Source organism: Camelus bactrianus, chromosome 11, assembly GCF_048773025.1.
Source record: "Camelus bactrianus isolate YW-2024 breed Bactrian camel chromosome 11, ASM4877302v1, whole genome shotgun sequence".
Lineage (NCBI taxonomy): Eukaryota > Metazoa > Chordata > Mammalia > Artiodactyla > Camelidae > Camelus > Camelus bactrianus.
In genome coordinates this window covers 45,382,410-45,395,057 of record NC_133549.1, presented here as the reverse complement: position 1 = coordinate 45,395,057, position 12,648 = coordinate 45,382,410, and the positions used below count along the sequence as shown (strand labels likewise).

The following is a 12,648-nucleotide window of genomic DNA, read 5'->3' as shown; positions in this document are numbered from 1 at the left end:
ATCCATTCTTGAGAGAACTGAGGAGGACGTGTGTCTGCCATTGGCAGATTCTGGGAAAGGTCTTATAAATGGGAAAACTACGGCACGTCATTTACCAGGCCACTGACCACCCACGTTCCCTGAGTCTAAAAGGACTTCAGGAGGCCAGACACCTTCACAGCTCCTGGTTCTGACCAGTGGCCCTGCATGCACACGGCAGTGGCTAAGGGAGGCAGGCCATGGCAGAGGTGACAATGCTCCATGGTCCTGCCTCAGCACACAAGGCAGACGATTCTACAACCTCCTCTAAGCCTGGGGACACGGGGGTTTGCGGAGGGGAAGGAAGGCGTCATCTCTGACTCAGTGTCATTCCACGGACCAGTGCAATTTTATGTCCTCAGGGGCAGAACCCGGAGGATCCTCGGAGAAGGAGGGTTGAGAACCAGGAAGTCCTGGGCTCCTTGTGAGTTCTGGGAGCATGTGCACAGGATGGAGGTGCAGGGAGGTGGCCTGCACAAGGGACACATTTCTGCCACATGTTTTGAGCAGCACTGCTCTTTTTAAAAGAAAAGACTGCTCTGTTCCATGGATGGTACTCCTCTACGTAAAAACCCTCTTCACAGATCATCCGAATTAAAACGGGGTCTATTTCTTTTGTCAAAATGGCAAAGTAGCAACAGGGTGGGGAAGGAAGAAAGAGGAGGAAAACAACTCAAGGGAAAAACTGAAGCACAACTATTCCTGCTCCAAGTTGGACAACTTCGGGGATTTTCTTCCGTAGGGCAGCGCTAGGCAGTGTAGACCCCGCCATACTGCCACTTTGACATTCATCTGCCTGCTTCCAGGCTGCCAGGTTAGGGTCTGGCCACAGCTACCTGATCTTAATCTGTAAGAATGGAGTTGCTGGAAGTCTTACAGCCCCAACTCCAGCAAATGAAAGGAACAAACACAAGAGTGCACTCCTCTTTTGAGTATTAGGCTCAGACCTTTTTCCGACTTGGCATTCCCTCTTACAGAACATTTCCACATATGTTTCAAACCTACGAAATACTGGGCTTATATTTTGGATGCCCAGGTACAGACCAACCTCATCCTATGTGCCTGCTTCCCTTGACCCCAGCTTCTCCCTCACTCGGGTCCTCCCAGGGCTCTTCTGGAGTCAGCCAAAAGTGCGCCTCAGAGCTTAGTCCAGCATCCAGCTGGGCGAGCGGGAAGTCACAAGGGCAAGCTAACAGACTCAAGAACAGCCCCCCACCCACCCCTGGGCACATGCCTACCTGGGGCTTGTCGGAAGGAAGGCTGGGATGCACGCTTCTGTAGCCCTTGGCAGCAAGTGAAGAGGGCTGGGCGTTTCCATTGGCATCGGCATTGGAAGAAAGCCTCCACTCATCTGAGAGATAGGGGAGGGAAAAAAAAAAAGAACCCCCTCACTCACAGGAACACTCCCTGGTTCCCCCTCTAATTTAAGGGTTCTGGGTGGAAGGCAGGGACAGAAAGGATGCAAGAGAAAGCATACCTGCTGAGGAATTCTCTGACTCCAGAACTACGCGTGGTGCAGAAAGGATGAAAAGAAGAAGAAAAGGGGGAAAAGAGAAATGGTTACATTTGCAGGAAACAAGCATGTGCTGCACAGAAAGGCGAAAATCCAGCACCCCATTGCCTGACACAAAATGCCCTCAGTCACGATGGCCTAATTACCATAGGAACCCACTCTAAACCGTGATGTGCTCACAGGCGCTGACCTTTGGAAACACAAGGCTCACATTCACAGTAATGAAGAAACAATTGTTCTTGACATTCTTATTTTACAGACAACGAGGCCACACAACTCCCCTGTCCAGTCCCGACTCACTAACTCGCATTCCCCTTCTTTAAGCCTGATGTGGGCTCAGAATGACCTCCCTCATTAGCAGGCTGGGCTAATTAAAAGCCCCGGAGAGGGAGGTGTCGATAAGCACTTTTTCCACAGTCGCTGGTGCTGGGAGAACATGATTTAAGCCCAGAGGTATCTGCTGTGATAAGGGCTTTTTTTTCTCCCTGTCTGCCTTTCTTCTTTCCATTAAATGAGCCACATGAACATTTCAAAATCTCGTCACCCTGGGTTTCCGTCACACTCCAAGGTCCCCCTGTCTCCCTTCAGCCAGCTACCACCCTGCCCTCTGTCCCTCACCTGGCACACCTCAGAGACCCTAAGCCTTTCCTAAGTTGATCCACCCAGCACCACGAGGCAGGAGGGCACAGTGGTTACAAGCTCAGCTGGAAAGGCGGCTGGACCTCAATTCAAATCCTGGCTTCACCACCACCTATGGGCTGTGACCCTGGGCAAGTTATAAGCCTCAGTTTTCCCATCTGACAAATGGGAGTAATGATATGCCTGCTTCATACATGGTTTTTTTCATACATGTTGTCATAAGAATTAAATGATGTAATGCATGAGTAAGGCTTAGCACAGTTCCTAGCAGAGCTCAGTAAATGTCATTTATCATCACCTTCTGCATCATCTCTTGTCTCTGTTCTCCATCTTCCACATAGCCCAGGGGTCAGCAAACCTTTTCTATAAAGGGCCAGTTAGTAAATACTCTGGGCTTTGAGGGCCATATGGTCTCAGCTGCAACTATTCAGCTCTGCTGTTGCAGCACAAAAGCAGCCGCAGACAATGCTGAGTGAGTGAGCGAGGCTGGGCTCCAAAAAATCCTTATTTATGGGAACTGAAATCTGAATTTCATGTAATTTTCACATGGCATACAATGTTCTTTGATTTTTCTTTCAATTCTTATAAATATAAACCCAGATGCAAAAGAAAGCATCCTCGTGCTTTCTGTCTGATTGTGGCAGCCCAGATTGAAGGGGGGAGGAGAGGGAAGATTTGTTGCAACTCAGAAGTAACCTTGTGAACAGTAAATAAAAGCCTGCTTTACTCCAAGGAGTTCGAGTTTACAAGGAAAGTATTAGCAAATTATTCCCTTCCCTCTACCCTTGCCTTCTGATTGATTCCACTTTTAAAAGCATAAGGTCAAGTCTAATTAAACACAAGCCAAAAAAACTTATAGATCTATGTATATAGATATATAAATATATATACATTCACACACATACATATACATATACTCCATTCTTAGTTAACAGGCTGTGCAAAAGCAAGCATAGGCCAGATCTGGCCCAAGTGCCAGAGTCTGCCAGCCCCTCATCTAGTCAGCCCCTTAACTTCCTCCTCTCTGGCTGCCTCCTCCTACCTCACCCCATAGAAAGAGGGGACTGAGACTCAGCTCCACGTCAGTGTGGGTCCCTCAGGGATCAGAGATGGGCTTTCAGGATGTCTAGTTGAGATTGAGGAATGTTTACTGAACACCTAAGTGCCAGACGCTATGAGTCCCTTTTGCAGACTTTTAGTATTTATTTCAGTGTACATGACAAGTCTGTGAGGCAGGTAATCAGGCTACTTCATGGATGAGGAGACAGAGAGGTCAACTGACTTGCCCAAAGTCACACAGCCAGGAAGCGACAAAGCAGTCAGCACAGGTTTCCAGAATCAAGCGTAGCTCTCTGTCCACCACCCACAGCCACCCATCCCACCATCAGTCACAAAGCAGAGCCTACATTCCGGAGGTGGTGGAGGCCAAAGGGTGTCAGCAAAGGCCAGGCAGGGCAAAAGGTGATCTGCATCCATGAACAGTAGTCTAGCTGCATCAGAATCACTGGGGGTGCTTGTTAAAATACACACTGCCAGGCCCTACCCCCTGAGTTTTTGGCTCAGATGAGAGAGGCCTGAGAATTTGCATTTCTACCATGTCTCCAGGTTATATGAAGGCTGCTAGCTGGTTCAGCGCGCAAAGCACACTTTGATCATCACTGATATATTATGAATACTCAAAAGCATCTTCATCCTGGGAAACCATCCATTTCTGCAAATTTCTTCCCCCTCTAAAACAAAGTTTTTATAACATGTTTCAATTGTATACTCTTTTAGCAGGCTGCCTGTCACTTTTCTGCCACTCCCTTATGGACAATTCCCAGATATTTGTCTTCTCTTCCCAACCACATAGCTGGGAAATTTACAGGACTTGAGTTTTACATTAGTGCAACATACTGGCTTACATGACCAAGGACAAGTTGTTAGTCACCCTAGACTTCACTCTCCTCATCTGTGAAAGAGAATCCTTGCCCCATGCACACCTCACAGGGCTGCTGAACATACGGAGGTCAGGTCTGCGACGTGTTCTAAAAGTGGCCATTTTTAACACTCACTGGTGCCTGCTTCCAGATCCCTGGCCCTGAGACTTCCTCACACCCGCAGGCCTCAAACACTAGGCGACACACTGACAAGGGTTCTCCTTCCTCCCCTGTGTCCGTCACTCTTACTGTCTCATCTTCCTAAGTTATTCCCAGTCCAGCTTTGTCAAGTCATCCTATCAAAATTATTAGATTTACACACACTATCAATAGGTTCTGAGTGAGAGGCAAGCAATAAAGGACGTGAACTCTGCACATGGATGGGGGAGCACATTATTTTGCCCCCTCTTTGGTTCTCAGTTGGGTTGGTTCTATTCGTGTGACACCGGCAAATAGATATTTTGTGGAAAGTTGCAAGGAGTTTGTTCCTCCAAATCCCTAGGTGCCATAGAGGGCCTGCCATCGTGGCGTCGGACTGCCTAGTTTGAGTCCTAGCTTGTCAGTGCACGTCCTGCAGCAAGTGACTTAGCCCCACCTGTGAAGTGAGGTCGTATCTATCCCTGGAATCATGAGGACTATGCAGAAGTACCTGGCATAAAGCATGTGCTTCAGTAAGGGCAGAATCCAAAGTGTAAAAAAAAATTTCCCTAGACAAAGAAGTCAGAGTGGTTAACTACTGCCATTTGATAAATTGCTTTAAAAACATCTTCGGAGATCAACCCACTTTTTCTTCTCATTCCAAGTCTTTAAAACTGTTCTCTTATCTTGTCCCACAAAAGGCAGTTCCTAGGACCTCTCTGAACATTCTTCTCTTCCTTATTTAAAAGAGCTGCATTTCGGACATTTCATCATCATCCATCTGTTACCTAGTCTTCTGAACCCTGAAGGTTGGTAGCAGCCCAGGGCCACTTGTGTGTCTGAGTGTGGCAGGTGAAATTTTACATAATCATTAATGATTGACTCTTGGTTAGGGAGAATGTCAAAATGCTTCTTCAATAAATGTTACCAAGGCAGAGGAGGGCCTTGGCAAGCTAGATCCTGAATGGGTTTTGCAGCCCTGAAGAGACTGAGCCTTTCCATGGGAAATTTTATTTTGCCTTATCTTTCCTTCCATCTGTTCTTTATATACAATCTTTTCTGGCCTGCGGCCACAGCTTCCTCACATTTTCCCTTATCTCATTCTGTGCAGACTTCATGCCGGTCTGTTGGAAGGCTGTCTTGCGGATCACTTCTCGGGATCTTAGGATACTTTTCATTGAGTCAGATTTGTGTGTTATGGTTGAGTATCCAAGAGTCAGAGGAAAAGTGTTGAAAGTGGGTCTGAGAGTGTTCTACATCTTGTTTAATTTCTATTCATGCTGTGTGGTAAGAAATTTATCCTCACCCGAAAGGAAGTCTGGCCTTTGCTCTCTAGCTTCCAGGAGTTAATCCCTAAGCCGTTGGAATATCATCCTGATAGGACTGTCTTTGCGCCACACCACTAATGTGATTGAGGGTGGGAGCTTTGAGCTCAAGCTCCTAGTGGACTGGGGAGTGAGATGAACCCTTTGGGCAGGAATAATACTCACGTAATAGAGCCCCAATAAAAACTCTGGACACAACAGCTTGGATGACCTTCCTGGTTGGCACCATCCTGGGCATGTGGTCACACAGCGATGCTGGGAGCTAACTCCCAGGAGAGGACCATGACAACTCCAGGGTTCTTCCCCGGACTCCACCCTGTGTACTTCTTCTTCTAGCTGATTTTAATCTGAATCTTCTCCTTGTAATAAGCTGTAACTAAGCATAACAGCTTTCAGCGAGTTCCTTGAGTCCTTCTAGCTGAGGGTGGTTTTGGGAACCCCTGGACCTTGCAGTTGGTGTCATAGTGAGGGTCTTCTCTTGTGGGGACTTTCGCCTCCAACTGCTTCTCATCTGGCCCTTTTTCTCACACATGAACTCATGAAAAAGACTCTTAGTTAATGGGAGTATGGAATGCCTGTTTTAATGCCAATTTTCTTATCTTTTTGCTATTGCCATTTTTGGAGAGCAAACGTGAGGAAATGAGTTGACTGCAGGTCCAAGAATCTTTACATCCAAAACTAACTTTGCAGTCAAGAATCAGGCATGAAGGACTGGAGTCAACTGGCACAGAATTAATAATGTGTAAAGGTCAAACTGGGTTTTGGCTCATGAGTCAAAACAGAGGGACTGATGGTCTCCGGGCCATACCAGACAGGAAGCTTGGTGTCACGCCCACCCCCGGTTCAGGCTCTCTGTCTCCTCTTGAGTAAAAGCACCCTGACCTGGGGACACAGGTGGAGTCACACTCTGAACCAGCAGGGCCAATCCCCAGACCCGGCCAGGCTATGATATCAGGAAACAGGAATAAGAGACAGGGGATCATCACTAAGACCACTACACTTCTTTCCAGATGGTTCTAATCCAAAAACCAAGGGCTACATTCAGAGATCAGAAGGGTAGTCAGGGGCCAGAGTCAAGCTACCACTGGAGGGCAGGAGTCTGGAGGCTGGGTGTACACTGGGCGATTCCCAGAGCTCCGTTTCTCACTCCACCTCAGGGATAATCTCCACCCTCCCAGTGTTCACTTGGATGCAGATGGCTCCCAAATCCACACCCTGGACTCCAAACCTCCAAATGCCTATTAGACACTTCCTTCTAGAAGACCTTATCTTGCCAAGAAACTCAACACATCAAGAAATGGAATTCAACATCTTTTTCAACTCCCTTCGTAAATCCCTCATCTCCATGAGTGCCACATTTGTTCTCCTGGTCAACCGGGGAAGGCGCCTCCTGGTCAACACGGAGTCATACCTCTCCGTGTCCGGAACACTGCGCCGGCCCTGCCATTTCACCCTTCCAGACGCATTTCTCACCTGTCCCTCTCCTCTCCATTCTCACCGCCCCCACACTTATAGCCTCTAACAGAAATTACTGCAAATCCTTAACTGGCCTCCTGCTCTGCAGTAACTAGAATGGTTACCATTAAAGAGCTCCTTCTGCATGCCCGGCTCTGTGCTAAATCCTGATGTGAAAGAGTCTACTGAATCCCAACGACTCTACTGAGATAATCTCCATCTGACAGATGGGGAAACTGGAGCTCTCCAAGGCTGAGTAATCTGCCCACATCATAAAGATAGTAAGTGGCAGAGCTGAGCCTTGATGGAGGACTGTGTGACTCAAGAACCAGACAACCTCTCACAGGATGAGGGAGCTGGAGAAAGGACCGGAAATAGGGGACACCTCTGAAATGTGGGTGTTAGGGGGCCACATAAGGAAAGAAATCAGGACACAGGTGCTGGGCAGTAGTGAGAGACTGGAGCTTCCAGTCCAGGCAAATGATTAGCAACTTGGAGACTTGCAGGGATGAAGAAGGTGGTAAAGCCAGGAAGCAAGGCAGAGAGGAGGGAGACTGAGCAGCTGGGGACAGGCGCTGGCTCTGGTGATACAGGAGGGAGCTGGACGCTACTGGACATGAGCTGTCTGTGAAGACACTGGTGACAGGAAGCATGCCCAATCTTTGACAAGAGCCAAGTGGGGCTCCCTGCCTCACACCTGGGCTCTCAGTCAAGGTTGGCATGGCTGCTTGTAAATACATTAAAAACTGTTTTCATGAGGCTGGTCAAGGCCCCAGGACAAGACTTGAGACTGATGGGGGCCAGCAGGTTGTTATGTTGGGCCAGAGGCTCAGATTGAGGGAGTAGGCTGGGATGAGAGGAGGGCTGGGGAGACACATGGACCCGCCCTAGTTAAAAGCCAGCAGGATGCGACCAGGAGGGTAAGATCCCCAGTCCTGAATGTCTCACCTCTGGAGTCGCTTCCTCTCTTAACCTCACCTCCATGGTTAACTCATTCCAGCCTGTATGCTTAATTGGTGTGTTCTTTTTCCCTCTACTCAAACCCTGCTTGTTCTTTCCACCCAAACTGCCCTAATGTACAATCCTGAATCTGTCCCCAGTGGACAGGATTCTGTTTGTGTTCAGTTCATTCCCAAACTTGTATCCCAAGTTCACAGAGCATTTTGGAACTAGAAAGGCTTGGAAACCATCTCGCCCAAGTCCCTCATACTTCATATGTGCTTCAAAGGTGTGACATATCCACGTCAGAAAGCATGGCAGTGGACTAGGGGCCCACACCTGACCTTCCTGCTGGACAAACTGCCTTCTGTTTTCAAGGAATACACTCAGAATTTTTCTCCCTCTTCCTCTATCCTCATCACAATTCCCAGTGACTCCCAGTGATGCCTGGCACCTAGATGATGCAGAATGAATGTCTGCTGATGTGGACTCAATGGTCTCATTTACCAGGGGGAAACTAATCTACAAAGATTAATTTACTGCAAGGTATGAATAACTGATAGCTACCCTCTGATTCTTCAGAGTATGCATTTTAAAACAAGATCTTTTTGCATCTAAATTAGTTACTATAAATTTATAAGATACAGAAATATTTGGAGGTTAGAGAGAGCTTCCTAAAGTGCTCAAATCACTGCACACTGCTGGAGTGCAAGCCTACAGACGGCAAGGTGAAGAACAACGCTGGGGTCCTATGGTAGTGCCACACTGTAACCACCAGGGGGAGCTCAAGGCTCCCTCTCCTCCATTCACCACTCCCATTCAACAGTTAGAAGGGCCAGATGGTTGATGTGTTGATAGGTCATTTTTCTGGGCCATCAGGCTGTTGGTTTATTTTATTTTATTTTATTTTATTTTTTTATTTTATTTTATTTATTTATTTTATTTTATTTTTTAAATTTTATTTTATTTATTGATTGATTGATTTTTCGTTTCAGTCTTTCTCTTTAAAGTATCCCTTAGAATTCTCTCTTCCCCAGATGTCCTCCAGCTTGGGAGCTGCATCTTCTCAGTTAGGCCCGGAGAGGCTGGATTAGGCTAATCTTAAGAAGAAATTACTTGATCTCCACTCCTTGGCCCCACCTTTCCTGGAGATGAGAGTGTAGTGGGGCAGGAGTCAGGTGTGGGCTCAGGAGTAGAGCCAAGCAGCTCCTTTGAACCTCGAGTGCTGGAGGCCACCCATGCCTTCCCTGAGCCTAGGGAAAAGGAGCCCTCCACGGGGACCGATGTTACCAGAACAGGGCTGGTGTTCAACCCAAGTCTGGCCTCGTTCCTAGACACCTGCCTTGGTACCTGTTATAGGTGGCTGGGACAGAAAGAAAGTGTCCAGGATGCTGGGCCCTGACCATCTGCATCCTCCATAATTCAGTCTTACCACAACACCCCCTCCTCCACTGTACCAAAGGGGTTTTCCCGCTTGCTTTCCGCTCTGGTCCCATGGGAGTGGCCATCACTGCAATTCTTTTTCTCTCTTCATTTCCTTCCTTCAAGATGGGAGGAAACTCCCATCCCCTACAGCAGTAGCTTTCAAACGTGCTCCTTGGAACAGCACCACCAGTATGAACTGGGAACTTGTCAGAAACGCAAAATCTCGGAACCCACCTCTGACCTACAGGTGGGAATCACAAATTCTAAAACTCCAGGCTGGGGCCGGGGAACCTGTCTTTTTATTTCAGGTGATTCTGATGCAGCTGAAGCATGAGAACCACTGCCCTACAGGGTGGGAAGGGGCTGCCCCACCCCATGCTGACTGTGCCTATGAAACCTCGAAGTCTACTCTTCCCAAGTCCCAGAACTCTTGGGCTATGGAAAGCCCTCTCCAGAAAGTCCGAAACAACTGCAGTCTTAACCTACTAACAGCAGCTAACGACTAACAGCTCATTCCACACCACCAGGGGTGGTGCAGGACACCTACATACTTCATCCTCATGATGATGTTATGAGGCAGGTACAATTATCAACCCGGTTCTGCAGATGGGTTCACTAGGGTTGAGGGAGAGCAGTTATCTCATCCAAGGTTGCACAGCCACCAGGTAGTGGAGCAGGACATGAATCCATGAACCCAATCTATCAGGTTCCAAAGACCCAGGTCTCAACCTCAACACCATACTCTGGGCACCCAGGTTTCCTGCTGATGGACTGGGGTGGGGAGGTGAGCTTCTTTTGTCTCCGTTCCCTCCGAGTTGGCACTGGCCTTAGACATGCTCTCCTGATCCTGCTCCCTCAGCTGCTACGTGGCCTCCCCGCTCTCCTGGGAGCCGAGGCCATTTGGCCACCTGTCCATCTCAGTCTCCCTTGGCTCCTTCCCCAGCCCTGCCTGGATGGTCACAGCCCTGCTCCCAGATGTAGGGATGGGCTCAGAGAAGCCTAACCTTGAGCCCATCTCACCATGCTGTCCCTGGGTGCCAAAGCCATCTCTGTCCTCCCGAATGCAGGCTGCAGAGTCACCGGCTTTTTAATGGGGGCTCTGCTCATGTGTTCAGTAACATGCTAAAATAAAGTGGGCACTTATGTGCCTTTGCCTGAGGCAAGTGAGTACCTGTCAGTTTAGGGCACTGATCACCACCTGCTGCAGATGGACAAGGAAAGGATGGTCCCTGGGGCCCCTGGGAGAATCGGGAGGTGGCTGACGACCTCCCACCCTTCCCGCGTGGTTCTGAGCCCCTCCGCCAGTCTCCGGGCAGCGCACCTGGTGTCCCTGCATGCTGTGGGGCTTCTCGAGGGCTCACAGGGCTTCCGCTCGGCATTTCCCTATAGGAGGACGAGGCCCGGAGAGTCACCGCTCCTTTCCCAGTGCAGATTTTTGTAGGATCCGTGTCTGAAAAGGAAAGACCCAGAAGAGAAGAGTGAATCCAAGGCTCTCGGGGGATTAAAGTAACAGCCAGCCAGCAACTTGTTACAGCTGGGGAATGAGGGGAACCTGGTCACAGACAGGCAAGGTCTTGTGGTCAATGACGGCTAATTTGTGGGCGGTGGAGAGGGACAAATCCCACTGGCGGATGTTTACCACCCAACATGAGGTTAGGAGAAAATGGAGGCAACAGTGAGTTCTGAGTCAATGTATGAGTGACAATGTCAGCTGTAAACGTTTCTAGATGAAAGCGGTTGATTCCTCGTATTAAATGAAGTTTTAGGTTGGTGAGCAGACTTCTGACCAATTAGTAAGGCACAGTTCGAGAAAGAATTTATGAAAGATTTCAAGCTCCCACACCATCCTTCTTATAAAGCAGCAAGTTGGCAATGCAGGGGACGAGGTGGTGGTTCTGCAGAGAATCACTGCCCCGTGCAATTCTCCAACGGAAAAAGCAAAAGACAATTTTCTTGTATCACCAAGTCAAGCTCCCTGAGGTGGTGAGACAGGGATGTGTTGCCTGGGGAGAAAGATCACGGGCGAACCATGGAGCCACATTCCAAACTTAATGAAGAAAATTCACACCAAAGAAAATGACCAGAAACTCAAAATTCTTCAACGAACAGAGTTTGCTGCACTTCCAGCTGAGCCTTCCCTGGGTTCTGACCTCTCCTACAGTTCACAATGGCCTAATAACAGACCCAGGTCCTCTTTCAGAATTGCACTGAGAAGCGTTTCAAAATAGGCTTCAAAAGATCTGGATGTTCATCCTCCGGGAAAATCGGTTAACGGGGAGGCAAGAAACCCACGCAGAGCGCACAGTTCTAGGAGCCACATGTGCTGAATGCTGCTTTCTGTGCAGCTCAGCTGAACTGAATCCCACAGTTCATTTGTCCAAGGTGCTCACAGCACAGCCTGGATCTCGGACCTAAAACTGTCACAACTGGGATTAAAGGTAAAGTTTCAGGTGGGCATTGGGCAGGATGTGGGCTCAGATGCTAAATCCTCCCCCCTCCTGTGTCAGAGCTGAGAGAAGCAAAGCCCCCTTGCGCCTCCTTTCCACTCCGGCAGCCCCTTTCAGACAGCTCAGACAGAACGGTCATCAGCTCCAGAGGACAGATCTGCCCCATCGGTGCCTCTCGCCTTGGAGAGAGGAGGCAGGAAGCGACCGCAGGTGAGGCTGGGGGCGGGGGAGGGAGTGTTCAGGGAAACGGCCCTCAGAGCATCACAGAGGTGCAGCCAGGTTTGGCATCTAAGGCAGCTGCTTCAAGTTCAAGTCCAATTTAGAGATTCCCCATGTGGCCACATTAGTTCCTGGGGAGAGTCGACTTTTGAATAAAGTACTGGGAGCTGGAACTTCTAGGGAGAACTTAAGAAGTCCATGCGGCTCAGAATTACACCAGAGTCAACATTCAGCCTCTGGGCTGACCTTCTCCAAAAGAGGGGAGGGGCAAGGCACCTGCCAGCTCACAGAAACACGTACGTGTGCGCACACACGCGCACACACACACACACACACACACACACACACGAAGAAAGGAAACCAACTAGAGGAGGTGAGAGGGAATGGCTCCTAAACATGCAAGGATTAATCCTCCAAGTCTTTGTTAGAAGGAAAGAAGGGAAACCATGCATGATCTGCTAACAATCAAAAGAAAGAAGCAACCCAAGGAGAGATACCTGGAGGGAGTACTAGGCCTGCAGAGTTTTTCATTGTCTTCACAGGGATTATTTTAACAGCAGAAATAGAGCGTGCACGTAAAGGGTCGGCAGTTGCTGAAAACACAAAAGGGT

General features: G+C 48.8%; 1 protein-coding gene across 44 annotated transcripts in view; it reads right to left on the bottom strand.

Annotated features, from left to right (window-relative positions):
* SORBS1 (sorbin and SH3 domain containing 1) overlaps positions 1–12,648 on the bottom strand; it is a 208,282-nt gene that overhangs the window by 89,589 nt on the left and 106,045 nt on the right. For 18 of the 44 annotated variants that reach the window (XM_074373867.1, XM_074373869.1, XM_074373868.1 and 15 more), the window contains 4 exons: positions 12,535–12,630; positions 10,693–10,821; positions 1,496–1,522; positions 1,257–1,369 (listed from right to left, as the gene is read on the bottom strand). In XM_074373867.1, the coding sequence (XP_074229968.1) occupies positions 1,257–1,369; positions 1,496–1,522; positions 10,693–10,821; positions 12,535–12,630 (365 nt within the window). The remainder of the gene's footprint in view (positions 1–1,256; positions 1,370–1,495; positions 1,523–10,692; positions 10,822–12,534; positions 12,631–12,648) is intronic. The other 26 variants (XM_074373873.1, XM_074373874.1, XM_045507525.2 and 23 more) reach the window with 3 other exon arrangements.